The following is a 27,934-nucleotide window of genomic DNA, read 5'->3' as shown; positions in this document are numbered from 1 at the left end:
ACTCTATTCCCCATTCACCTTTTCTTGTGTGCACAGAGGCGCATTTGATAGCATATTTGCACTGATAATGTAACAGTGGAGTATTGACCATGCACCAGGCATCGTACTGTAGAAGTGCTTTTTCATGTGGTGACGTGAAAGAATGCCTAGATTGGCAGCATGATAGTAGCACCAAGGTATATTTTAAAAGCAATAATTTACCATTGGCCTAACTCCAGTGAGTGTGACATGTAAAGTTGCAAGCTACAAATACACTTGTGCACTATGGCATGGTATAAAAGCACAAGTAAAACTGCAGTAAGAATGTGTTGGTATACTGTGCAAAATATGCTTAATCAGTGTATGGAGAGAAGACAGCCATATGTCGAGAGGCAGTTCACAACAACCTCCACGGGCATACCCTTAAGGGTAAAGATCTTGTTGCATGTTGCATCAATTTCTTGAAGTTATCTTTGATAGAAACATTACAATATTTCACACATAAAACACTGGAAAGCAAACTATATAATATCGTTCAACCACTTATCAGTATGCCAGCTGGTGTTGTCTCTAACATATAGAACACTCTAAAATGGAGTTTTGAGTTTTATTGCATATGCATTTACTGAAGAAATATTTGGCGGTATTTGTAGTTTGAAGTTAACGTTGTCATTGTGGAAATATAAATGTACAAGGAAGTACTAATGTGGACACCTGCCAGTGGAAGAAGGAAGCTGACGCGTCACCACTTCCGCGCACCATTGTGAGTCAGTTCCTATGCATAAGGGCCCCATATACTCTAAACAGTAATACCGTAGTTCTGTGGTACCCTACCAATTTTTCTTTGTTAAATCCTTCTCATTGCATCGACCGTGCCAGTCCATCTTACTGTGGTTCTAATGGTAGTACATGCACGATCCTAACACACGTGTGCCAATATATTGACGCTCTATTTCTCTAGCACTGACTACACAGTGCTATGACAAAATGGGTACCAGACAGCACTACTAGGCTCCACTTCACAGCAGGTGGCAGTGATATAAGAACAGATGTAGGAGAAGATAGCATCCCAGGCTCGTGTCAGATGTTGCCTTGCCCATTCATTGAGGTTTTCGAGTTCCAGCGGCAGCACCTACCATGATCTATCCCTCAGGCCTCTGCAGCAGCTCATGTTGCTCAGCCTCATCTCTCCTTGCCCCCAGGGCTTCCCCACCTGCTTCAGCTTCCAACATTCAGACAATTCAGTTTCGGTTGCCCGTGTGGATGTGATGACAGAGTGCGACTCCTACATATTGTATAGTAGCAAACTCCTGCAGTGCCCTATGGATCTACAACTTCCACTTCGGTTTGTTTCATCTTCTTCCAGGGTCCCTGCCTTGCAGTGTTCCTTGATGACTTGTTATTCAGGCTCCAGGTTTCTTGGTGCCTTTATGACGCATCCACATGTTTGAAATATCTTCCTGTGTATCTTATATGGGTCTCGTGACATGCCCTGAGCCAGCCAGAGTTATACCGCACCATGCAAATCAAAATTGCCAATCCAAAAGACACTGTCAGACAAAAAATGCTTAGGGTTCTTCATTTTCGAGTTAAACCCGATTTTTCACGATAGTTCCCCCCTCTGAACAAGTTTTCAAGAATTCGGGTAAATCCCGATATCTACCCGAAATCCTTACGGTCCTTCAACTTGTCTTTCTAGGTAAATCGTCGGGAAAAGTGAATCATAATATCCGCAAAGAGAGCTATTTGTGACAACCTATCTGTCCTCCTTTTATAATCCCCTCCTGTAGGAGTCAAAGACGAGCTTTTGTGGAGCTCGGGCAAGTGTTTCAATACTGCGGTCACTCACTGGCCCAGTTCAGAGCGGAAATATAAAGATTCTGGTTTCTCGTCCTGGTGTCACAGGAGTGGCTTGTTTCATATGCCTTTCGTTTCACCCGAAAATTCCCCAATAACATATCAAACAGACATCGTAGCGCCCGATTTCTCCCCGAATTCTCGTGTGCAAATACACCCAATTTCCACCCGCCACCCGAATTTGAAAGATCATAAAACCCGAAAACGAAGAACCTTAAGAATGCTCAGTGAGTGAGTGCTCACGTGGTGTCAATTCTGGAACACTTCTTGTGAGACCCGTAAAAAAAAAATAGCTGAAAAAGCAGACGGAGAATATGTAAGCAGCAGAGGAGAATACTCGCGCTAAATACTTACGCCACACACACACATATTATGGGAACTATGTGCTTCAAAGTGAAACTGATAAAATCGAAATGTGAATACAGGTCAGCAGTTGTAAGGAAGTAATTGGTTATTCTCTTGCAGGACGGTTGTATCATGGCGTGTATTCCGGCAAACACTGCACGAAGTCCACCCAATAAGCTCAGGATTGGAGGCCATGGCCCTGAAGTCAACCATCGACCTGACCTGCAATGACTTCATTTCAAATTTTGAATTTGATGTGTTCACAAGGTTTGTGTACAGCATGCTTACTACAAATGTTGTGAATAGACGTCCAAAATCTTGTTTTGCTATTGTGTTATCGTGAAAGCTAAATTTTCTGCAGGTTTTGTGATATTTAGCTCTTATGCCACATACCATAGTATTACCATAGTGTTGGTGCAGAGTTTGTTAACATATTTGCATTTGTATTGATTTATTTGTTGCACTGCAAACTGTCCAGTAGTTCATGTTCTTAGGCACGTTGGGGCTTGTGTTGTCTTTGTCTCTCTGTGTGTGTTCCATCCTCAGAACAGTTACTTTTCATCATGACTACTGTCAGTTTCCAAGCTCGAGTAGATGTGTTGATGAATGGAGGCAGCTCGTAGCTTGTAAATAAACTTGGCATACGCTGCACACCAAAAAACGAGAGCAACATCCAAAAAATGATAACCGCATTTTGTTGCCCTTTTTCAGTGTGTAACAGTGATCAGCTCTACTTAAAAATATAGCTTTTCCATTAGCTGTCAAATTAAGTACAAATCATCACATTTTGTTACTTGCCTCATTTTGCTCCACCAAGTCTGTCTTTTTGACAGAACATTAGCATGAGCAACATGAACTACATCACTGCCCACCGTTGGCTGCCCACTGCACTTGCGAATGTTGCACTCACTTGAAGTTTATCTGCATGTGCTTACAGTGTAAATTTACAATTCTATAATCATCAATGAATAGAGCTACAGTGAGAAAGACTCATGTCCCAAATATCATATTGTTCCTAGACATTACCAGCTTCTAAATATACTCGTGCATCTATGCATGACAACACAATATTTTATTTATTTATTTATGATACCCTCAGGGCTTGTTAGAATTAGAGAGGAGAGAGACGTAACAGTAAGTTCAAATATCAGTGGATGCATACAGAAGATACAAAACAAACAATGAAAAATTAGACAAAACCAATCACTATGTGGCATTCAGATGATCACAAAGAGCATTCCTAAATAATGAAGGGTCAGTAATGGATGAAATAGAGCCGGAAAGGTGGTTCCACTCGAAAGAAGTTTTGAAAGTATATATTAGTAGTGCAAAAGGGAATGCCAACCTTCTGTGCATGGTCCAACCGTGAAGAGATATGTGACGGACGAGAAATTAAGAGTGTCGGTGGATATCGTTATGATAAAAAAATTTATGAAATAGACAAAGGCGAGTAACACTGCGTCGAAGTGAGAGATGAGATAGGTTAAGACTAGCTTTCATGGAGGTAACACTGGCCGTCCTGGCATGGGTGTATGCTGTTTGAAACCATTAAAAATAATCTTTCAAAAATAAACGCGTAAGTACCCACTGTTAAAAATATATCTCCCAGAATATACGCTTAAAAATCAACGCACAAAAATAATCGCCGAAATATCCCCGTTTAAATAAAAACGCTAAGGAATCCACGGTTAAGAATATATCGTTAAAAATAAATCGTTTCAGAATCCCCCCAAATCCACCCTACAGTTGCTAGAGTCATGTGCTATTGCCAAAATCAACGTTAACTGCAAGCAAGGGGCTTAAACTAACCTCACAGTTATAAGCTAGCCTAAACTATCCCAAACTAACCGAAACCAAACTAAACTAACCTAACATAACATGATATAACCCGGCGCAAATTGCAATCAGTCCGCCTCCGTGCTAGATGGTGAGGGGATTTTGAAACAGTTTATTTTTAATTGTGGATTATTAAACGGTGATCTCTAAGCGGGGATAGTAAGCGATTTATTTTAGGAGATATATTTTAATACCGTGTATTTTTTAAGCGGATAATTCTTGAATGTTTTATTCTTTAACGTTTATTCTTAATGGTGGAGTTCGGGGACCCCCCCCGGCACAATTACCGAGAATGAACCGTGCTGCGCGGTTTTGTACACTTTCCATTTGAGCAATGAGTGTCGCCTGTCCCAGATCCCACACAGCAGCAGCATATTCAAGTTTTGGAAGCACGAGGGTTCGGTATAACTTAGGTTTTAGATTTAGTGGACCAAGGCTGTAATTATAAACGAAGCAAAAAGTTTGAAAAAGAGAAACACAAATGCTGCTTTTTGTTTTGGGGATAATAACCCCACAATGGATAATGGCTGCATATTGTTCATACATGCTTATACCTGGTATGCATGGTTCTTCTACAGGTTATTTCAACCTTGGTCAACACTTCTAAGAAACTGGCAGATCTTAGCAGTGACGCATCCTGGGTATGTCGCTTTCCTGACATATGATGAGGTGAAGGCTAGGCTACACAAGTACATCAATAAACCAGGAAGGTGAGGAAGTACGACCATAGTGTAAATGTCTTCTTTATGATTCATGTGAGTCACTCCATGCTGTTACTTTCAGTTACGTGTTTCGGCTAAGCTGCACAAGGTTGGGTCAGTGGGCCATAGGTTATGTGACAGCTGAGGGAAATATTCTGCAGACCATTCCACAAAATAAGTCATTGTGCCAAGCTCTTCTTGATGGATACAGGGAAGGATTGTAAGTTGGTTTTCAGACTGCAAAAATAAAAATGTGCACCATTTGATGCACACTTATGTATATGCTGATATATACCACTAAAGCTTGGGAAGCGTACGGTTAATGACAAGAATGATACGTATGATCGAAACGTCATGTTTTTAATCTGTTATCAACTTTTTTTGTACTGCCGGTTAGTTACTGGTAATACAGGATAAGAATGATATACTGTAAAAGTAGAAATTTTTGTGAATTTCGCGATCGAACATTTTTTGTGAAACATAGGTAGCAGAGATGAAATAGTGCGGGCATTGGAATTTGCGACGATATGAGCTCAACAAAGACAAATCGACTTACTCGATGATCTTTATTCCCACAAATTGGTTCGCTGCTTCAAACGCTGCTATAACTGAAACACCACTTCAACATCAGCAGTTTATTCGCATACTGTATCACTTGGAATTGCAGACACCTGCTTTCACAAATCCAGCACGTATGTCATTGTCACGGGATTGGATTTCAGGTTAAGCCTCTAATAAGCCAGTTGGCATGTAGAGGCCTTATGACAGTGTCGGCAGTGTCATGAACCCCTGATCTCCCTGATCCCGCAATTTCCGCTTCCGTCTGCTTCCATATGAATATTCCGCGGAATATTCCGCGAAATATTCCCGAAACGTGCTTCCACACAAATTCACGAAGTATTTTTATAGTAATGACCACATGTGTTTGGAAAGATTATCATCGTGGTTACTTATGAAGGGTGTACGCCTGGTACCACAGCCATATGCTGTTACTGTGGATAAGTGAATGCGACGCAAAAGAAAAAGATGTCTTTGCAAAGTTATTTTTTGGTTATGCAATTGCACTGTACCAAGCGAGTACAGAGACGTTGCACATATCAGTGGTGTATATGCATATGTGGTGTCAGGTTCATAGTTGACAAGAAACTTTGTTTGCTTTGATGTGGCAGAGGGTGAATGCACAGGCAGTGCTTAATTCCCCAGCAAATTGAAACTAAAGAAAAGTACTCAACTTTTACCCCCTGTACCTGAAGAAAAAACTAGTCATCTTCATGTCTCAGTGCGACATTAACATTCCTTGCAGCTACCTGTATCCGGATGGGAGGAATGTGAATCCTGACTTGAGCTGGGCTGTGCAAGCTACTCCTGAGGACCACATCAAAGTGACTCAAGAGCAGTATGAACTCTACTGTGAGATGGGCTCCACCTTCCAGCTCTGCAAAATATGTGCGGAAAATGACAAGGACATTCGGATCGAGCCTTGTGGGCATCTTCTCTGTACACCGTGTCTCACATCCTGGCAGGTGGGTTAGCGTCTGCCCTCAGAGTACATTGGTTGCGGAATGCAAGCGTGTTATGCAACATGTGATGATAGTCAATGTCTAGCAAAAAAAACAGGACCCAACTGACCCTCTTCCTGTGCTCTGACAACTTGCACATATTTCCTTGGAGTAAAAGAGGCGCTGCCAATGCACTGCCCCCAAGCTAGGAATTGCCAAAACCACTCCAAACAATGGCTGATGTATTCAAAGATTTGGAAGGCTAACAACCATTCCCGAAGTTATGTAGAGCCTGAGGTTTTAGGGTTTAACCTGATTCTTCCCCGAATTGAAGGTTGCCTCCTTAGGGTGAAACCAGATTTTTACCCGGTAAATTACCCTCTCTGAGACGTCTGTAGGAACAAACACTAAATTGTTTGACAGCAAATGTAGTTACATCACCGTTTGTACCAAACCAGTACAGTTTGAGTACCTGAGACAGATTTCTCCCTGAATTTAACATACTGGAAGTTTTTCCAGCTGAATTTGCATGAATTTAGAGCACATGTTTATTTACCAGATTTTTACCCCCTGAATTTAGAAAAAAAATATTTCCTGAAAACTTCAGGCTCTAAATATATGTTAAGAGAAGAGCCTCAGGGTGAGAGCCGCCAATATTTCGAACTGAGACAGTTCTTCCTCTTGCCCCAGAAGAGGAACAGTCTCTGTGCGAAATATCGGTACCTCTCGTTTATTCCTTTAACATTTTCCCTTAACATTTTGCTGGATTTTCTAACTTCCTACATTTCTTTCATATAGTAGTCAGATGGAAGAATTCTGTATTTTTTAGATCATTCTCATGATCCGTCAAAGTAATATTAACACATTCTGAAATGCAGCTATTAGGAAAATAAGGACACCGAGGCTGAGAACTATACTCTAAAAGAGGACTTGCATAAGCATCCTAGTCGACTCGAGTTACATGAACTGGTATTTAGAGAAGGAATGGGTTATGCCTGAAAATGTTACAATCTAACCATGCATCATCTTTAGATTACTCTTAGCAATATCTGTCAGCTCTGGCAAATCAGTGACCGTGTTTTCCCTGTGAGGACTTTTGGCATAAAAATGCAACCTTTGTCATTCAGCTGTCTCCTACATAGCTGCTCTCCTATAGGACTCTTGAGGAAATTTTTGGTTCTGTAGTGCTCTAAAATATGCCCAGATTGCTGGGGGGGTTAACCCACTCATGACATTCTTTTTCTCATTGTTAACAAACACTTTGTTTCTGTGCCTTCAGGACTCTGAGGGACAAGGGTGCCCATTCTGTAGAGCAGAAATCAAAGGAACAGAACAAGTAGTAGTGGACCCGTTCGATCCTTCGGGGAGAACTATCAGGAGGACTGATATCCAGAGCTACAACCAAAACAGTTTGGTTGATCTGGATGACGATGAGCCCTTTGAGGTAAAGTCCTTTCTCGCTATCACTTCTGTATGACAACTATGAGCATTTGCATCTTCACATGATGATGTAGTCCTCGAACATCGAAAATGCCAAAGAGTGTTCTCATGTAAAGTATAAAATGCACCTACTTGGAGTGACTGCGTTTGAGACTAATCTCAGGTTATATAGTCTGAAAATAGTCTGGCAATAAAAGTTCTGTTGTCACAATCCCACGTGCTAAGAAGTTGCCAGGCTAGAGCTGCCATACTGTCAAGTGATTTGTTTAGCATTCCATTTCGTTTTTGTGTGACTGTGTGTGCTAATACTGTGTTCATTTGTAATGGTACTAGGGAGAGTCTTAGTAACTATTTGTTTGCATAGCAACTGTTCCGTTCCTGCCATTGCATTGTGATAAGAGTGCAACTATTTATATTTTCTAATTGTGTGAACCATGAGAAGTTACCATATTCATACATAACCAGCATTTCTCTGTTCTGTGGCATTAGAGGCCAGGATAACAAAATCTCATGCTGTAGAATGTGTTTTGACACCACCTAATTTTGCTTTGCTGCTGTCCAAAAACAGTGGTAAATTTCAATAGTAGTATGTCTTAGATGTAATAAAACACAAGCTTTATGCTGCAAGATAGCACTGCAGCTGTTCAAGATAGCAAGGCCCTTGCTGCCCTATGCAGCGTCACTTGTGTTGGGGTTTTGTGTTGTCCCCATACGTGAGTAGAAAGTTGGCGTGACAACCAGGGAAGGTGATGATATATCTGCACATAGACCATGGATGCTTGTATCTGGACCAGCATTTAAAAGTATGGCTAATATTATAGCTGTCATTATTTTTAGCACCCCTTAGCCATGGCACAATCACCATATACGTATAGGACAGTACATTCTCAGAGGCAGAACAGTATGAACAGTTAGTTTTTTGTTCATTTTATGACACTGCCCCATCCAACACACGACACCCGATTCTACGACGATGCACATAAAAAAATGTCCTATAAAACGCCTAGGTTTCTGCGGTGAAAAATTCGTTTTTCTGCTACCTAGACTTTACAAATCCGCGAGTGTCCGTGAATTAAAAATGTGAAATCTACGGTATATTTCTGCGGCTTTGTAGTTGAACAACTGCGTTCTTGCGATGTTTGAAGCTTGATATGTGCTCATCGATCGACGATCGACTGATGTCATGCATGCTAGGCAGAAAAGAACCCCTTCATCTTCATAGCACCCTACGGACTTGTACTTCTAGAAGCCGTGCTGACTGCGCCGCACGTACACCTGCGAGAAACGCGTTGTGCGTATGGATGGCTCACAATCATCACGTGACGCATATTGTTCAAGAGCGTTTGAGTAGCTTCGGGAGCTTCGCTGTTTCACAATGTTGCACAACCAAAACGCAATCCCCTGTGCCGCCTCTGCGTGCGTTTCACAGGGTGTGGTGGCGGGGATCTTGCAAAAACAAACTTGTAACAGCTCGTTTCCGGCTTTGTTCTTTTTTCCCTCTATGCGGAGAAAGCTGCTCCAAATAGCACATCCAAAGTGAAAGCCACGGAAACTTGGAAAAAAAAAAGAGAAAAAGAATGATAAGAGTAATATGTAAATTCTGCGGAATTCCTCGACAAAAATCCTGTTTTGCAAAATTTTGCGGAAAACTAGGGGCTTTACCTATGCATTCGTTCAGTAAGAACCATCACCATATTGGCAAGCACTTAAGCTTGGACTATTTTGTAAAACATGCTTTGTTCACAGTACTCATTCTGAACTAGAAAAACATTAGTATCCTAAATTTTGAGGCATCTTTGAGATAGCCCCTGAGAAAGTAAGTAGTTATTGTTATAAAAGAATGCAGATTCGTTCAGCTATATTAGTAGTATGTTTTATCACAGCCACTCAAATGAAATAATATTGAGGTCGTCTTTAGAGCCACAATTCTATGGGCAGTTTAGAGCTTTGACCAGATTACTCAATCTATACATCAAGGTTGAACGTAGGTGGTACGATATGGCGTTTTGCCCAAAGGCAAGGGACCCTAGTCAGACATAAATGTAGAATGCATATCACACAATGTTGAACACCCTTCTCATGTGTTATGTGCCTTGGCTTTCATATAGACAGCAAGAGTGTTTTGAGGCTGTACGTGCATAAATGAGAAATATGGAATTTAGTTATGGGAAACTAATTTATTGAGTCTGCAAACATATGCTCGAACATTACCTTCCAAGATGTTTCCTCTGCTTTTATGTTGTATAATTGTGTAGTTTGTATGCTGCAGCATGCTGGAATGTATATTTTGTGTTTGTTAAGCATGGAGTTAACTATTGTTTATCAAACTTTGTGTGTGTGACACATGCCTGTCCCAGATATCTGCTTCATACAAGTCAGCTTGCGCATGAATTTCAAAATAAAGCAGAGTTGCCAAGCACCTGATAAAGCATGTACATACTCAATGTCAGTCAGTACAGTACAAGAATTGTTTTTGATTTCTCAATGCAAAAAGTGTATTGCGGATACAAAAACTTCAATGTGGTGGAAGCGAGATAAACTGAATTCATAAGGCATTGGATAAAGCCACAGGTGGACTATTAAGTTAAATAATTCTGCCTTGCATTTAGTGTAGATCACTTAATTTAAAGTTGTGTTCATGTGTACCTTGCATTGTAACTGCTAAGATCATAATAAACATAGAATAAACTGCATGTTTTTACTGGCTTGCATTATTGTGTTACTCCAGCATGCACACTGTAATCTAGTCTTTGGCTCGTATTTTATTTGCAAGTATGTAATAAAAACAGTTACTGCAATGTGTGACCTCAGTTTGTCAACAACATCTGGGTAATGTTTTTCATGAACACAATGCAGGAAAAGCTAATTTGTTGAAACTATTGGAAAAATAGGAAAGTAATTAAGGTGTTTCTTACATAAAAATATAAAATCTGAGGCTACAGCAACACAGCTGTTTTCCTTCAAGGTAAACTCCAGTTCACTTGCACAGCAGTTCTACTATATCTCTTCTTCTATGTCAGTGGCATTACCGTTTGTGACAAGTTGACCCTCCAAGATGCTGTCACTGTGAGGACCTGGAAAATCTGGAACATATCCTGCTCCATTGTCCATGCTGCAAACCTTTCAGAACCAAACTAACAGTGTTTCTAAATCAGCTATACTCAAGCCCCTTCACTATGACGAAGTTACTTGGTCCATGATCGAATCCACCCTAGCAACGCTCCGCCCTGAAAGTACAACAAACCTTTCTGGACAATGTAGGAATTTGGTCTTCACTGTGGGGCTCATTATATTACTGTGGGCAATGAAACCTGTGGCGATGAAACACCCCAATCATCATCCTCTTTGTTCTTCAATATTGCTATATGAAACCAAGTGCAAGAGCTGCTTGCCTGCAGAAGTGTCTTTGCAATGTACGATGCGATATGTATTAGTAGTCACCATGGTAACATAAAGCAGATGCCAGTTTTTGTGCTACGTATATCAAGTTTTGACGTGTATAAGTACTTTGAACATTGCAGTCATTAGAATCGTAAGAAAATGTTCTGTCTCTTTATCTGTTCTGCCGTTTCATTGTACTACTAGTTCAGGGTCTGGCAAACATCCATATGCTCGTTTTACTGTATTCAATATGGCATTGATCATAATAAGGCAAATATTACTGCAACACATAGTAAATGAGCCATTTCCATTCCATGGGGTACATGAAGAATTAAAGTTTACTGTAGGTGAACATGTGCCTGGCGAAAAATCAGATGGTGCAGTTAAGCAGTCACGCTTGTGACCATGCCATTGGGCTGTGGCCTTGCATGGTGTTGAATATGCAGTATGTCTAATATGTTTCCGTGTCAGACCACGCTGGTCCAAATGAAATGCAACAGGCCTCAGTTACTTCAGTACATGTGCTTCCTTCCATTATGCATTTTATAAGACAGTAATGTAGTACACGGCCCTACTGGGTTCATTTCAAAAGATAGGGCGCCACTACCAACACTTCTTTACACACTGTCTTCTAAGGTCAGTGTACACTTCGCACGATTTGTGTGGTGCTTCACTTCGCACTTGAGTGGCCATAACAATTTCTTGCCGCTCAGGTATTCAAGTTCTTAGCCGATAACACAGTGCCGCTTCCTCAGAAACAATGAAGTACTTTTTATATAAAGCGCCTGCAAATTTGAAAATCATGCTGCAAACAGAGTGCTTTACATTTGTTAAAGGGATGGCGACAGGTCATCCTAGATTATCCCAGATAAACGTCAAAAACGGTGCTTTACGTCGATGTGCACCCACATTGAAAGTTTACACCGAAGAGGGTAATAGAAAGAACCTCATGGCTCTGGCATCACAGACCTCACCGCCGCCAGTGAGGCAGCGCACGAGAGGTCACGTGCTTACGGCTGCCAATGGGAATGGACACAACTGTGAGGTCTGCGATTTGCATGGGAGTGCGTTCGAGGGCTTGTATCTCACTAAGTACAACGCATAGAAGAATCATTCTTTTTTCCTCAGTATTCCGGAGAGCAATACAATGCGTCCATAATGGAAGTGTCTCAACCCCATCAACGGAATTATTTAGTGTGTCTTTATAACACACATCTGCAAGATAATCCATGCTCCGTGCTATTTTTGTGGCACTTCACTTCACACTAGAGTGGCCACAGCAGTTTCTTGCCGCTCAGGTATTTAATGTCTTAACGGATAACGCAGTGCTGTTTCTTCAGAAACAATGAAATACTTTTTATATAAAGTGCCTGCAAATTCGAAAATGATGCTGCAAACAGAGTGCTTTATATTTGTCAATGGAAAAATTTGGTGTGTCTTTATAACACACACCTGCAAGATAATTCATGCTCAAAATTGCATTGCAATGCAAGAGCCATCAGCAGTATTAATAAAATGTAATACAGGCTGCAGAAACAAATAGGCTATTGAAGTGAGATTACACCCCATTTTCTCAACTACCTGTAGGACCCCAACACATGGACATCATCCTTGCAAGCTTTGGCCCTCTCTCCAAGGAGTGAAACTGCTGACGGAAGCAGGGTAAACATTTACTGATTTCATTTATACCATTACATAGCTTTTAAATGCTTCATGCTTGACGTGACATAACAACTAAGAGTCAGCCAATCAGGATCATGTTTTCAACGTCGGTAGCCAAGAGCGAACAAGCTTTCAGTGGTCGTAGCCATGGTGACGAACCACCGTTGTCTGCGAGTAGTGATTGAACGTCCCCGCGTACTAAATGAGAAAACTTCAAAAGAAAGGGCAAAATGGTTCCATATCTCTCTCACGACTGATTCTCTGGAAAGTGTGTTGCTCTTTTTGTCTGCAGATTCAGGTATATAGGTTCCAAGTTAGCTGCAATCATTTACAAGTTCTTGATTTCACAGAACAGCAATTCACAGTAGCAGATGAATTGTGGCCTTATACGTCCATGTAGAGAAGGAGGGAGAGGAGGCAATAAGCAGGCCGTCTGCATCTAGGTGGCGTTGGCAGTAGTCATTGAACGGTAGCAATGGCTTACAGAAAATACATTAGCTCTCAATGTAAATACTACAGTTTGGTTGCAGCAGGCAGCAGGTACTGCTGCTTTGTTTACTTATTTGCTTTATAAATCTCTAGAACAAACAGAAGTATGCCACTAGAATATACTCACTCTGTGGCCAAGATAGAATGTGTCCCCCCAAATTATATTAATGTGCCACTAAGTGCCAGTAAGTTGCAATTTCAAAGCATTCCCAGAAAGCAGCTGCTATGCAGGTTCAAATGATGTTTCAATTGGATCCTTAGGTTGTAGCTACTGTAGCTGTTGTTAGATACTGAATATTAGGGTCATAATGAAAATGGCTTTTCATATTGCATGAATGCTGCAAGAAAAAACACACAAAAAAAGCAAATTTTGAGGTTCAGCTACAGGAGACCTGGTACCGATTGAAGAGACAGCAGTTGACGAAAAGTCAGATATTGCACCTGACAAACCAGTGCCGGCCAGAGAGTCGAACCGAAACATTTAACGGTCCGGTTCGGGTTTAGGTTCGGCGATAAGGGTTCGGTTCCGGTTCAGCTCCAGAAGGCAATTATAATGGTTCAAACCGGTTCTTTCCAAACGGTTCGGTTCCCGAACCGGTCCAGGGGCGACGGGTGCGAATGAAGCACAACAAGCAGGTTAAAACAAGCTTCTGTGCGTTATGGTGCTTGAAGTGGGCAGGAAGGCGTCAGTGGTCGTTCAGGATTTCGAAAGAGTTTGTGCGACATGAAAGACAAGATTATTTGCGGTTACAAGAGGAGCATAACCATGAATTACTGGTTTGGGTTGACTTTCCCCGCACGTAGCTCAGGTAGCGGGGGTTAACTCACCCACCGGGTTGTTTGCAGAATCTCACCAGAAATAACAGTCAACCAAGCCTGCTACCTTGGCCTAAGTCATTTAAGTAATTGAAATTATTCGTTGCCAGTCAGAATCGCAAATACACGTTAATCAGATAACGACGCTTCGTGGTATGTAGTTGTATTGGAATGGTGCGATCGTGAGCTCGGGGACTTTATGTGTAAAGGGCACGTTATTGTGTCAGCACTGACCGCCTCCGTGTTCGGCGTTAGAGTGAAGTGTCTGTGGAACAAAGACAAAGCAAATGCAAACAGAGAGTTCGACTCATTTTAGACCCACTGGCGATTTTTAGATACTGTGTCAGTATGGTCGTTTTTGCTTCTTTTATTTTAAATCCACAAAGAAAGCCAACTTGGCATGTTCTTTTCATTCTGACCAGCATGAGTGTGGCCGGTGCTTTACTTTCTGGTACCCTAGGCACGCGACAAACTTAAGGCATTAAACGGAATGACAGTAACATCACCTCCTGACCAACCACCGTCGCGAATGACACCGCTTTTTCAAGAAGCCCTGTTTTCAACAAGCCAGGAGAGAGCGACGCCACGCAAGATGATGGTTGGTGAGGAGGTGAACTTACCGGCATTCCGTTTCATTAAGTTTGCAGTGTGGCTAGCGTATAAGGGGCTTAGGTAAGTTCACACGCGCACACGTTGGGAATTATGCTGCAGCGTTGTATACACGAATACGTGCTAGAGCTGAGCTCGGGTACTTTGCTTTCACAATGCATTACGTACAAGAGAACAGAAGAAGAAAAAGAAAAACGTAGGAGAGAATATTTGAGAGACCGAAGGTCGCAGCCGACGACATATACGTCGGTTGGTCCGCGTATTCGCATTTATATACAGGATGCCTGCGATAACGGTAGAGATGATATCGAAGACATAGCGCTGTTGAAGAAAAACTGACAGGTTTGTGTTACAAGCGGACTGATCTTAACATGGAGCGCCTGTTTCTGACACAAACTTCATAGGAGAGTGTCAGTTTCCCATTGACGGTTCTATGTACCAGCGATCATTTCTGCTGCTAGGGTGGACACCCTGTGTATAGCTGACCCTGATTAGTATATTATTATAATAAATGTCACTTATTGAATGCTATCCAAAACTGCCTCTAATGTCCTGTTGATCCCTAATTCTTATATACAGGGTGTCCCAGAAAATGTGTCATTGAATTATAATAAAAAAAAACTACGCCACCTAGAATCATGTGGTCGACGGCATTTGTTCCTACTAGGTTTCTGCCACCACCTGATGTGCATGTCATGTAACCTAAGCTTAATTATGTAACTTTTTGCGAAGTGAACTCGGAAATTTGCCAAGTAAAGGTCCGTTTTTTACTGAAAATACAGTTCGCAAAATTTACATACTTAAACTTCATGAGATGGCAAAAGCCTAGTCAGAACAAATGCCGTTGAACGCATGATTCTATGTGGCGTAGTTTTTTTATTATAATTCAATGACCCATTTTCTGGGACACCCTGTATATTCATGTGTGTGTTTTAGACGTTAGTTGCCCTAGCAGTTTTAAGTTACTATCCGTTGCTATTTTGTGACTCGAGAAGATCCAAATCATTGTTGCAGGGCATGACTTTTTCGGCAAGCAAGAGGATGTCTACGAAGCTAATAAATGAAGAAAAAATACGAAAAATAGCTTTTGTATTCACGCACAACATCCAAAGTTTCGCACTTAATTCCGTGTGAACCGTTATTTGAACCGGAAACCGGTATTTTTTTACTGGTTTTGTTCCGGTTCAGCTCCAAGATGGCGTCGACTGTTTCGGTTCGGTTCAGTTCCGGTTCGGTCAGAAATAAAGGTTAATAACGGTTTTCGGTTCGGGTTCGGTTCGACTCTCTGGTGCCGGCATCTACAGAGGGGGCAGGGGAGCACCTCCTGAGGCAGCCTGAAGGAATGCCAGAATGACACTTTTTCAGGCAGAAAGCAACCACATTAGGACGACAGAAGAGAGAACGAAAATTAAGAATACAGGGAGCGAGCAAATTTCCCACTTGTGCCCCTGGAGGCAAAAAGTAGACACCTGCTCTGCAACAAGCCGTCTTATACATACCGTAATTTGACGCATATAAGCCGCAAGACCCGTTTTTTGGAACGTTTTAAAACTTTTAGGGCAGATAAGCCGCACTCGCAGATAAGCAGCGGCCAATACGACACGACTGATTTGTGCAACAAAGGTGACCATAGAGAAGGCCATGAACCCTGTGGTCCATACTCTGGGGTCGGCATGGTGTACAACAAAGGAGGTGGGTTCTAGTGAGTCCTCGTTGTGTGTTCTTCATGGATCGACGGGTCTGTGGCCTTCCAGAAGATATGAATCACTGTCACCACTTTCGGTAAAGCTGCTTGGGGGGAAGGCACCAGGAAGGTCAGTCTACTCGAATGTGGACGCGCCCCTGTTATGCATTGTTCGTGCATTGGCAGGGTGGTGCTGTTCCAGAGACACTGTTGGCCCTTTCATTAAAACCGGCGTATGGGGAAAAAAACAGGGAACAATAGTCAACAGATAAGCCGCACCGGTGGATAAGCCGCAGAGTGCTCGTGAGAAAAAAAAAAGGGAAAAATATAGCGTATAAGCCACGGCTAATACGCGTGAAATTACGGTAATTGTTTGGGCGTTGGTGAGGCTTAAATGTTGTGTTTGTCTTAATTGTATAAGCCTCTGCAATTTATCTTAGTGCTGATTTAGCACTGCATCCACTGTTGAGGTTTAGCAAAACACTTGACAAACAATTGCTTGTGCCATGGGAAATGTGGCCAAGGTGAACGTGCATCCACATCTTCCCGAACGAGGCCTTGATGAGAGCGCGATGTCGGCGTAGTGTAATTGGTAGCACACCAGACCAGGAATCACAAAGGTGTAGGTCCACCGGAACTTGCTTCCTTTTTGTAAACTGCTGTCCTTGAAAACAGCTGCTTGTGTAAGCATCTTTGTATTTTGAGACAGCACCCCATTTTCATGCAGAATTGTTCATGGGGTCATTACTTCATGATAAATCATGCTAGCAGGTAAAATAATCAATAAGTATGCATTGTGACTGAACATAGCCTGCATTAGAGCACTGCACGGGCCCGGGCCCCCGACCCGGCCCGCGGGCCGGGCCGGGCTTGTTATTGGCTGTGTGCTCCGGGCCGGGCCGAGCCCGGGCCGACAAAATACGCCAGCACCGCGGGCCTGGCCGTTAAAATACGCCACCACCGCGGGCCTGGCCGGGCCCGGGCCGACAAATATGTTCCCGAGAGTCAGGCCCGGCCGGGCCACGCAGCTAATTCCACACATTGGAGATGCATTAGTTCATATCTTCATGCGCTTGCGTCATTCCTGTGCATATTTTGCAAAGACAAGCAACGGGTACTGCATTATGCATATGATTCGACCCTCTAGAACATTCTCCAAGCCACTTTACATTGCTCCTCACATATTTCACAATCACTTTGGCAAAGCTTGGTGAGAGGGATAGGGACTGGGAGAAGCAGTTTGTCGACAGCATGCTCTATCTCCGCAAAATCTTGACAGTGTAACGATAACGCCCCGTGCGTTCTGGATTTAATTTGGTCTCGTGCGGCTACGGTGTTAAACCGCCATCACTTGTATGTTTGTCTTCTCTCCTTATAAATTTACTTATAAATTTGGTTGATAATCGCCAGAAACGCGTACCTCGCGGCTGGAAATACTAGGCCGGGATCTACTCGCCGGGTCACCGGGCCGGGCCGGGCCGGGCTCTATTTGCTTAGACGCCGGGCCGGGCCGGGCTCTAGTCACCGGGTCACCGGGCCGGGCCGGGCCGGGCCGCATAAAAATATGAAGGTCCGGGCCCGGGTCGGGCCGGGAAAAGTCGGCCCGTGCAGTGCTCTAGCCTGCATTACGTAAGCACAGAGTATTGTGCACACAAACTCGTAAACCATAGCCACAGCAATAATCCATGATAAGCATAATCATCATCATCAAAATAAAGCTGTTGTTTGCATGCAGTTGCAGTACAGTGCGGTCAAGTGATGAAACAACCTCAAAATATGCTTCAGTGCACACTGATCATTACAGTCATGTCATTTTGCACAATATCGTCACCTGTTCACATTACAGTCATCAGTCTCAATACAGGCCAAACAGAACAGCAGGCATTTCTAAAATTTAGTTTGTGTTCAGTTCATCTGAAGTTCTGTTTATACAGTAAAATTGTGGTTCTAGTTTGATTCTGGTCTATTAAAAGCACAGCACTTCACGTTCGACTGAGGCTCTCAAGCAGTTCTAGCTCCACTAAGCTGAAAATTACTATAATGTGAGTGCCTCCTACATCTACCCACGTGCACACACACAGAGAAATACAGCAATGCTATTTATGTCAATGTGGCAATCATTTAACGATGTATCTGTTGTACTAAATAACTTACAGTCAAACAGTCGGTCACCCTTCGTGTCACCACACTCTTCACCGATGGTAACACGTCGAATACCAACCACTGCACCTCCACCCGTGCCTCCTCGAAGAGCATCTCCTACCACAACACCTGGCCAATCACCAGGTACATCGCCCAGGTAGGTTGGTCAGATGCACATTCAGTTTAGCATTCACAACAGAAATCTTTGGCGACACAAAACTGACAGAGAGGAATGAATGAAAGAAAAATAAAAAGCATGAAACTGCCATCATTCAATTGGGGACATTGTGCCACACAAGACCAATCGATCAATCAATCAACTAGGGACATGATTGACAGCTCTCCTGATGTTACCCCATTGCAAAGGGTCATGTATGAACTATACAATCATTACTGCCTATTCCAGAACAATGTTATCTTTTATATTTAGTTATGCTTTATCTCTCATTTGTGTATTTATGCTACTTTGCTGGCAGAGGACTGATGTACAAAGTGCTTGTGTCTCCGTTTGATACCACAGATAGGTAGGAATATTCGAACTCATTGCGTTGGAAAATGAAAGTGCAAACCTCATACTGTTGGGAGACCTAAATATATTTGCATGTTAAGAATTGTGCTGGGCTGTGCATGGCCACAGCCAACAACAGTGTGGAAGTTAGTGGTTTGCTTAGGATGACAAAACCATGAATTACACCTGATGAGGCTGCAACTTACTCCTCGCTCTGTACAAAGAAGAAATATGCAAGGCCAGAGATTTATAGATCTATGGTCTCCATCATGGCACTAATGCTTTGTATGGGGGTTAGATTTTAATGGAGGTACTTTTGGCAAAACAAGGGCCTGGAAATGTATTCATGGAATACATAATGAATGCAAGCAGAGGAGCTATTTGTGGGATTTGGTTGCAGTCTTACAAGGAGAAATAAAAGAAATATTTTGCAAAAGGTTGACAGTTTCTGTTTGACATTTGAGTACTTGCAACAAAAAGAAATCACGTCAGGAAATTATCTTTACTCGCTTTCTCACACTACGTAAATTAGGCGCAAGACAGAGTGCAAGTGATTACTGCAACCACAAAGGGGCTATAGCAGATTCGAAAAGGAGAAACTCGATGCGTTGATGGAACAACACGTTCATAGCCGTTTATGATGAAAACATAAAAGGTAAAAGACGAAAAAACATATCTCTCACACACAACTTCGTCCTTTTTCTCACAACCTTCACTTCTTTGTCATCCCCCAGACAGTCAATAAAAAGAGAACAAAGCATTTCTAGCATCCTCCCCCGCAATGGGTGCTCCAATTGTTTTAACTGATTTCTAAAGGAAATAGGTGGTGAACTGCACGCCTAACTGTTCCCCTCTGAGGGCGCTGAATCAAGCACGACCGCACATGTCTGTCCTTTCCGGGAAACGTCTTCACCACACGACATATTTTCCATAGACTTCGTGGTGCTTTATCTTCTTTTAGTAGGACCAGATCTTCAACTTGAAGAGCACTAGATGTTGAAGAGCGTTGACAGTGCGCAGTCCTCACTTCATGTAGGTATTCGTGTTGCCATCTCCGCCAGAACCGGTCCAACAGAATCTCACGATACCGCAATATCCTTTGTAACTGACGTCGTTCTGAGGAAGGGAAGTCAGTTGCAGCAGAGTTGGGTGGCAACCTTGTGACAAGAAAATGGGAAGGTGTAAGGGGCTCTGGCTCGTTTAACTCTGAGTAAGTGTAAGTGATAGGTCTGGAATTAATTGTCGCTTCCACCTCAGTTAAAAGAGCGGCAAGTTTGTCCAGGGTCAGAGTGCTTCTTCCGGGAGCCTTCCGCAGAGCCATCTTTACAGATCGCACCATTCGCTCCCAGAAGCCGCCCCACCATGCAGCCCTTTCTACTATGAACTTGCAGTGCAGGTGGATCTGGGAGAAGTAGCTTACTGCCTCTTCACTCTGTAGTGAAGTCCATAACCTCTTGAGGTCTTTTGATGCCCGTTTTAAATGTGAGGGCGTTGTCTGAGTATATCGTATCGCGTACTCCCCTTCTTGCTGTAAATCTCCGAAACTCACTATAGAAAAGTGGAAGTAGTTAAGTCGGTGACGATTTCCGAATGAACTGCCCTCGTTACCGCACAAGTGAACAAGACTATGTAGGCCTTGCTGTCGCTTGATACGCCTTTGTAGTACAGAGGTCCCGCGAAGTCTATGCCCACCACAGCAAAAGGATGGTCCTTTGTCACCCTGTCCTTCGGAAGTGGCGCAGGGGGTTCCTCTGCTGGCTTCGCTCGCCATCTTCGACATGTCATACACTGATGAAGCACGTTCTTTACAACTTGTCTCCCTTGAATAATCCAATAATGTTCCCGCAGCTGGACCAGTGTGTCGCGCTCACCTGAATGAAGGAGGCGTTTATGTTCCTGTAGGATTAGTTTCTTCGTGAAGTCGTGTGTTTTCGGCAATATAATTGGTTGTTTTTGTGCTGTATTTCCGTCTCTCTCTTGCAGTCTTCCACGTAGGCGTAGGATGCTGTTGCTGTCCATGTAGGGAGCTAAATTATACAGGGGCGATGCCTCGCTAATTTTCCGGCATGTCTTGAGATGATGTCAACCTCTTTCGGGATGCTTTCACGCTGAACTTGTCGAATCCAGTAATTCTCCGCCTCATTCAGTTCTGTTGTAGTGAGAGATCCCCGTCGCTTTGCTTCCGTACTTCTGCAGTTCGCTGCAAATCGCTTGATCCATGCTGTTAGCCGAAGTACTCATACCAGAGTGTTGAGGTCCCTGATGTGGAACAACGATGGTGTAACTGCCTCAGCTGCTGCGAGACAGTGTAACACTCCTTTCATCTCTTCCTCGACTGCGTCTGTGGAAGGTTCTGGAGTTCTCTGTTCAAGTACTGGCCACGTTTCATCGCTAGAAGATCATTTGGGCCCTCGCCACCAGAATTTGTCGATGATCAGCCGTTCCAGTTGCACTCCACGCGTTGTAAGGTCTACGGGGTTCTCATGTCTAGGGCAAAAGCATGATCTTGAAGGGTCACAAAGAGTCTGAATTTCGGTCACCCGGTTCAATACAAAAGGTTTCCAACAACTGGCGCTTCCTTTTATCCAATGGAGAATGATACCGGAATCGCTCCAGAAACACGTGACCTCCTCTTCCAGGTGAAGCACCCGAACCACGTACGTTGTCAATCATGCCCCCAATAGCGCACCTAGGAGCTCTAATCGCGGTAGCGTAACGCGCTTCAAAGGGGCGACTCTTGATTTGGCCGCTACCATCTTCACGGCAATGTTGCCGTCGCTGCTTTCGGTACGAAGGTATACGACGGTTGCGTAAGCACGAATGCTTGCATCACAGAAGCAGTGTACGGACAACACTGATGTCGATTCTTCGGGCATCAGAGCTCTCGGTACGCTTATTTTGGATATGTCAGCCACCGCATTGATCCACCGTGACCATTCAACAGCAATTTCATCCGGCAATGAATCATCCCACCTGACTCCTTGCTCCCACGCCTGCTGGAAGATGATCTTTGCCTTGATAGTGAACGGAGCAAGAAAGCCAAATGGATCAAATATCCTCGCAGTTGCTTGCAGCAATGACCGTTTTGTATCTCTCATCAGTAGCAAAAATGCTTGAAGAGACTCCGTAGAAACCTGAAGGGTATCTTCCTTCGTGTCCCAACAGAGTCCAAGAACTTTAACTGATTGTTGCTGGTTGGCCGCACGAAGTGGGTCTTCCTTGCTATCTTTGAATACTTCCTGCAGAGATGAAGAATTCGTTGTCCGCTTCCTTAAGTTCATCCCAGCCGCGTTAGTATTTCGTTTGCCTTATTGAAGAGACAGACGTTGGGCTTCAAGTGGTGTAGCCACATTCGTCACAAGGTCGTCCACATAGAAGCTTTCACCGAGTACCTGTGCTAGAGAAGGATACCATGCGGACATCCTTTCAAAATGGAAACGAAGCACCGCTGCCATCAGAAAGGGGCTCGATGCTGCTCTGAAAGGGACTCTAGTCATCCTCCAAACTTCGATTCCTGGCAGAGGTTTGTTGCATTTGAGCCGTGTATCATACCACAGGAATCTGAAGGCATCACGGTCAGTTTCGTCCAAACAAATTTGAAGAAATGCTTTCTCGATGTCAGAAGCGAGTCCTATACTGCTCCTCCGGAATCTGATAAGCATAGCCAGCAGCTCGGGGTTCAAATCTGGCCCCTCATCGAATACGTCGTTAAGTGAAGGGAACCCGGTTGCGCTTGAAGATGCATCAAAGACGATCCTTATCTTCGTGCTCTGCCTCTCTTGCTTCAGGACTGCACGGTGCGGCACATAATAAGTGACGCCATCACTTGGCCCTGATAGGTCGATTTGCTCAGCGTGCCCATCTCTCGTCGTGCCCATGTCGGATCGCTTTGTCATACTCAAACATGATCTGATCATTCTTTAGGAGCTTCTTCGTTAACAAACGGAGTCTGTCCTTTGCAACGCTCTCGTTGGAAGGTAAGTTTGATCTGGAGGCCTTCCACTGTAGCCGGACTTGATACCTTCCATTCACCTCTTTCACAGTTGATCTGAACTCCTGGAGAACTGTGTCATCGTCGACTGTGATGTCGCTATGTTGAATGCCGAGACGTTCTAGCTCCCAAAACTTCTTCGCCTCCTTTGACAGATCGGAATCATGCATTTCTACTGTTACCCGCATCACTCCAACGTTTGAGCATATTGTTGCTGGGCTCGCGTGAGAAGGTCCTAGGAATGTCCAACCGAATCTTGTGTTGACTGCTACAAGGCTCTCGCTGATATGCTTCGTCTCTCCTGTGACGACCTTCCAGAAGAAGTTCCCTCCTATAAGTATTCCAATGCCGTCTTCGCAGTTGGCGTCGGAAGGGGAAACGTCAGCAACAAGCATTCCGTTCAGTCGAAGCCCGGAATCGCCATTCGGGACTTCCATGACGTCGTTGCAAATGTCTGGCATCTCTAAGGCCTCAATGGGAACTTCATCTCTGTTGTACTGGCTACGAAGCCAGACTTGAACCCGGCGACATTTCCTTTGCGATGTTAAGTCAGTCCCGAACGTGTGAAGTGTAAGCTGTTCCTTCCCTAGTAACTGACACTTGTGCTTCTCCGAAAGTGACCTCTTGATAAATGACCGTTGACTTCCACTGTCTAGAAGTACACGAACAAGTTGACGCCTGGTCTCGCTTTCTGTTCAAACTCGCGCTGTCTGAAGAAGGACGGTACCGTTGTCTAAACCAGGGCAGCGAGAACTTGTAGACGAAGCCAGTGCCGTACTTGCTCTTGGATGCCCACTGAGTCAGATATGACTGTGAGATGTCTCCCTCCACATCTCACGCACCTGAGTCGCGAAGCATTCCTACACTCTCTGGATCGATGGTACTTTTTGCCACAGCGAAAGCAACCTCTTTCTGATTTCAGCTTTTCTTTCTTTTCTTGAATAGACAGAAGTTTTGTACAGCCTTCCAGTTTGTGGTCATTCGATCCGCAGAAAACACAAGTCGGTAGTTCTGCACTGACCATAAGAGCGAGTCCTGAAGGAGCTTATCTAGGGGAGGCCTGCGACCTTCAAAGCCTGATGGTCCAACATGCTGCAGCCTCTCGTGGCTCGCCACTTCAATTCTCAGGAATTCTAAGTATGATTTGATGTCTTCATCGCCGTCAATGTGCTTCCTGTCATACTCGAGGTTGAGATCGTTGGGAATCGCTTTCCGTAGTGCGGACAGAAGTAACACACCGTAAGAGGTTTGTGGGACATTTAAAGCCTCCAGGGACCTGACTCCTGTCGTAACCTTGTCATACAGTTCGCGAAGCTTGCTTGCTTGCTTGTCCAGAGTCACCAAGGTAAATTAAGGTAGGTAAATTCAGTCGTCGTGACATATGCTCATCGATTATGAGGTTTCTTCGATTGAATGTCTCCTTCAGAAGCGTCAAAGCAACATCGTAGTTTTCTGCGGTTAGTGAGAGTCCACTCACAGCTGTGGCTGCCTTCTCTATAAGGTAGCCTTTTAAACACTTGAATTTATCAATCTTCAAAATCGAGGGATTGCTGTTAATAGTAGAATCAAATTGATCCCAAAAGCTTCCCCATTCTCTGAGATCACCACTGAAATTGGGAATCTCCAGTTTCGGGAGCTTCACTGAGGTTCTTCGCCTACTCTCTGTTAAGTCTTCTGCACCTCCGTTGCCCCTTCCGCCTTGACTTACTGCAGACATGCGAGACGGCCTTTCGTTACCTCCTGTTTAGTCTTTGTGTAGCTCGTGATCTTGTGATGCATATTCGATCCTGATAGGTCTGCGAACCTGCCAGCTCGTCATCAAACGCAGCGTCTTCCAAAGTCAATTCTTCAATTGAGCTATTTAGCTGCTCTAACGCGTCTTCCTTAACTGCTAGCAGGTCAAGTTTCTCTTGAAACTCACCTCTGCAGTCCGACGAAACTTCTCTTTGCAGTAGTTGCTGTATCTCATCCATGAGCTTCGTAGCTGCCGTTCGAATTGTTCCGCGTTTCCGTTTCAGTCGGTCCATCTCTGGATATCTCTCTTTCAACTCCCTGACTTTCTTGTTGATCGGTCATTGACGTTAACTCTTCCCGGGTTTCGGCACCAAACTTATATAGCAGAGTCGAAAAGGAGAAAATCGATGCGCTGATGGAACGACACACGTTCATAGCCGTTTATGGTGAAAACATAAAAGGTAAAAGACGAAAAAACATATCTCTCACACACAACTTCGTCCTTTTTCTCATCCCCCAGAGAGTCACCAAAAAGAGAACAAAACATTTCTAACAGGGGCATTTCAGCCTGTGGAAAGTTAGCCAGAAAGTTGCTTTTTCTGTATGCTAACCAAAACTAAGTACTACTGATGTCAATACTATCCAAATAAGGAAACGTAAAGGTGATTGAGTTATCATGCTGTGCTGTGAAGTTGTCTCAAGCAAACTTTGTCTCCTCTGAAACTGCTTTAGATGCAAGCACTCTGTATTGAATCTGTTCTGCTGAAACTTTCCAGTGTATTGAATACCTGTGTTATCCTGATTAGGCATCAAGCACTGTCAAAAGAAAGTACGGATGAGTACATCAATGGAAGTACTGCACCCAAATGCTCAACTTCACCACAAAGCTCTCCTGAGAATTCGGGTATGTCGTCATTTTATATTTTGCTATGGCAATAATTGTCAATAACGTGTCAGCAACATCTCCTTCGAGCAGCTTAGTGTGGTGTTGATGGCATCATGTTCAACATTGTGAAAGTGTGAAAGCCAAGAAGCCAATTCTGCTCACTATAAGCTTGTAGTGGCCCATAGAGGACCACGATGTGGTCTTACTGGCACGTGCTACCGCGCTGGCTCACCGGTTCTATCGGCAGTATCCTGGAATGTAACCACGGGTTGAGAAGCTCCCTAGCACATCCTGCCCTCCGGGACATTGCATCATCGCCAAACAGGACTCATGTAGGGGAACATCTTGTCTACATTTGGTGACCCGGACAACGAACACCTCAGTCTGGAAGACAATTCGGCTTTCACGATCCCAAATTTTGCATCGGCCTCGCACAACCACCACGGAAGCCATCACTGAAGGTACTGTCCCCAGTTCCTCCGAGGACTCGCTAGGCGGTGATGCTGCATGCTAATCAAACGACCTGGCATTTCACACCGCCGCTCTCGCCTTGCGCAACTCGCAAAGCGTCACTGTCACCTCCACTGCATCTCGCCGCCTCACGCTTCGCGATGGTCCTCCCCGGGCATCAACCAGGGGCAGCTTTCCGAGTCACACGGTACTGATCACTGGTACTGGCCACTGTACCGGTCACGCCACGCCACTGTCGACCGCACCACACACATCTCCTAAGCAAATGACCAAGGAACCCAGCCCGCGCAACCTTCCCACCTGGCCTTCCCCATAGGTCCTCATCTTCAGCAAGCCAGCAGTCAAGTATCAACCTGCAGACAAGGGGCATAGAGACCTCTGTTCCACCAGGGACATGCAGGGATACCACAGTGAGCTCCATTCCCGGCGTCCACCTGCTTCGCGATGGTCCTCCCTGACACTTCCTTGGTGACAACAGTTGGAACTCACCGCTGACGTACCAGTCCCAGTACTGTCGCCCTCTCACGCCGGAGTCCACTCAGCTTCAGCCCTTCACTGGAACCCGCCCGACATGCATCGCGCTTGCCATCGCCATCATGCAACAGCTGTACGCCCAGCCGTCCCTCATCCACGTGTTTTCGTCATTCTTCCCTTCATGGTATCAACGCGGACCTCAACCCCAAGCACTGCTCCACGTCGGAGGATGGGGGAGTGATGTGGTGGCCCGTGGAAGACAACGATGTGGCCTTGCTGCCACGAGTTGGGAAGCTCCCCAGCACATCCTGTCCTCTGGGACATTCCATCATTGCCGATTAGGACTTATGTAGAGGAACAACATCTTCTCTACAAGCTTTACATGTTTGATCCTTGACACTTATGTTTTTAGTGGATACCTGGATGTGCTGTTCTGTGCAAGAGCATCTCATGCTTGTGATAATTACTATGCCTTCTCCACATGTTTCTGTCGTGCCAGATACATCACCTGCTGTTACAAGCTATTATTAATTGTGACATTTGGCACAACAGGAGGCAGCATTAACTATGCTGAAGTACGGCATGAAGGTTCCCCATTCAGACGAGCTGGATCTGGACCCCGCCCATCCCCCTCCTTTCCGCCCACAATAGTGACAGTGATCCCTCCTCCACCAAATGGCACATGGCCAGGCAGCAGCAATGGTACACCACAGAGATCTCCATCTCCACTACCCTCATCTACTGTCCACTATGCGGAGCTGGCCGAGATGACAGAAGAGCCCAGCTATGCCAACACTGAGCTCAATACTGTGCACAGTGAGTGCTTGCATACTGAAAGTACGAAAATTAATGCTTTTTTTTTTCATTTCTAATTACATGCATGAGTTTGGCAGGGTGGGCTTTCCTCTCCCACTACGTATGAGTTATGCATGCACCCACAAAGCATAAATATTGTTGTAATGCTACAGTGAAAAACACTTCAAATGATGGTATGGATGCCGTGGTCATTTGGTCTGTTCCTTCATGCACTTTAGTCACTGTGTAGTGTGCAAAACCGTGCCATGCTCTAACTATCTCCTAATCTGATGACCAGAAACTAGCTCTGGACAGGGAAAACAGGGCGATGCACAGCAAGTTCTTAAGAATTTTGGTGTGTCCCCCCATCTCTGGTTTCTTTCTAGACAGCATGTACCTCATACAAACTAAATGCAAGCAAGCTAGTGTAGGCTATTTGGTAACATTTACCAGAGTCTATTGAAATATGTACAAAAGACAGACACAGAGAGACAAGACGAGACTCCTGTGTTGAGAGTCGTCTGTTTGTGCCTGTCGTTTGTGCATGTATCCCCAGATTCAGAGAAACGTTACCAACAACTAGAATGAACTAGTTCGCCTGTGCACCTGCCCTTTTGCTTCTGATAAGCATTTGC

At 44.2% G+C, this 27,934-nt stretch overlaps 1 protein-coding gene across 2 annotated transcripts in view; it reads left to right on the top strand.

Moving 5' to 3' along the window:
• The window catches only part of LOC135385775 (E3 ubiquitin-protein ligase CBL-B-like), a 41,612-nt gene that overhangs the window by 8,517 nt on the left and 5,161 nt on the right, over window positions 1-27,934 (top strand). The window contains exons 2-10 of one of the 2 annotated variants that reach the window (XM_064615289.1): window positions 2,302-2,448; window positions 4,596-4,727; window positions 4,801-4,938; window positions 6,022-6,241; window positions 7,497-7,661; window positions 12,626-12,700; window positions 18,455-18,597; window positions 25,480-25,577; window positions 27,057-27,320. In XM_064615289.1, the coding sequence (XP_064471359.1) occupies window positions 2,302-2,448; window positions 4,596-4,727; window positions 4,801-4,938; window positions 6,022-6,241; window positions 7,497-7,661; window positions 12,626-12,700; window positions 18,455-18,597; window positions 25,480-25,577; window positions 27,057-27,320 (1,382 nt within the window). Of the gene's footprint in view, window positions 1-2,301; window positions 2,449-4,595; window positions 4,728-4,800; window positions 4,939-6,021; window positions 6,242-7,496; window positions 7,662-12,625; window positions 12,701-18,454; window positions 18,598-25,479; window positions 25,578-27,056; window positions 27,342-27,934 lie in introns of both variants that reach the window. The other variant, XM_064615288.1, reaches the window with a different exon arrangement.

This window comes from Ornithodoros turicata, chromosome 2, assembly GCF_037126465.1.
Source record: "Ornithodoros turicata isolate Travis chromosome 2, ASM3712646v1, whole genome shotgun sequence".
In the NCBI taxonomy this organism is placed as follows: Eukaryota; Metazoa; Arthropoda; class Arachnida; order Ixodida; family Argasidae; genus Ornithodoros; species Ornithodoros turicata.
This window is presented reverse-complemented; position numbering and strand designations above follow the sequence as displayed.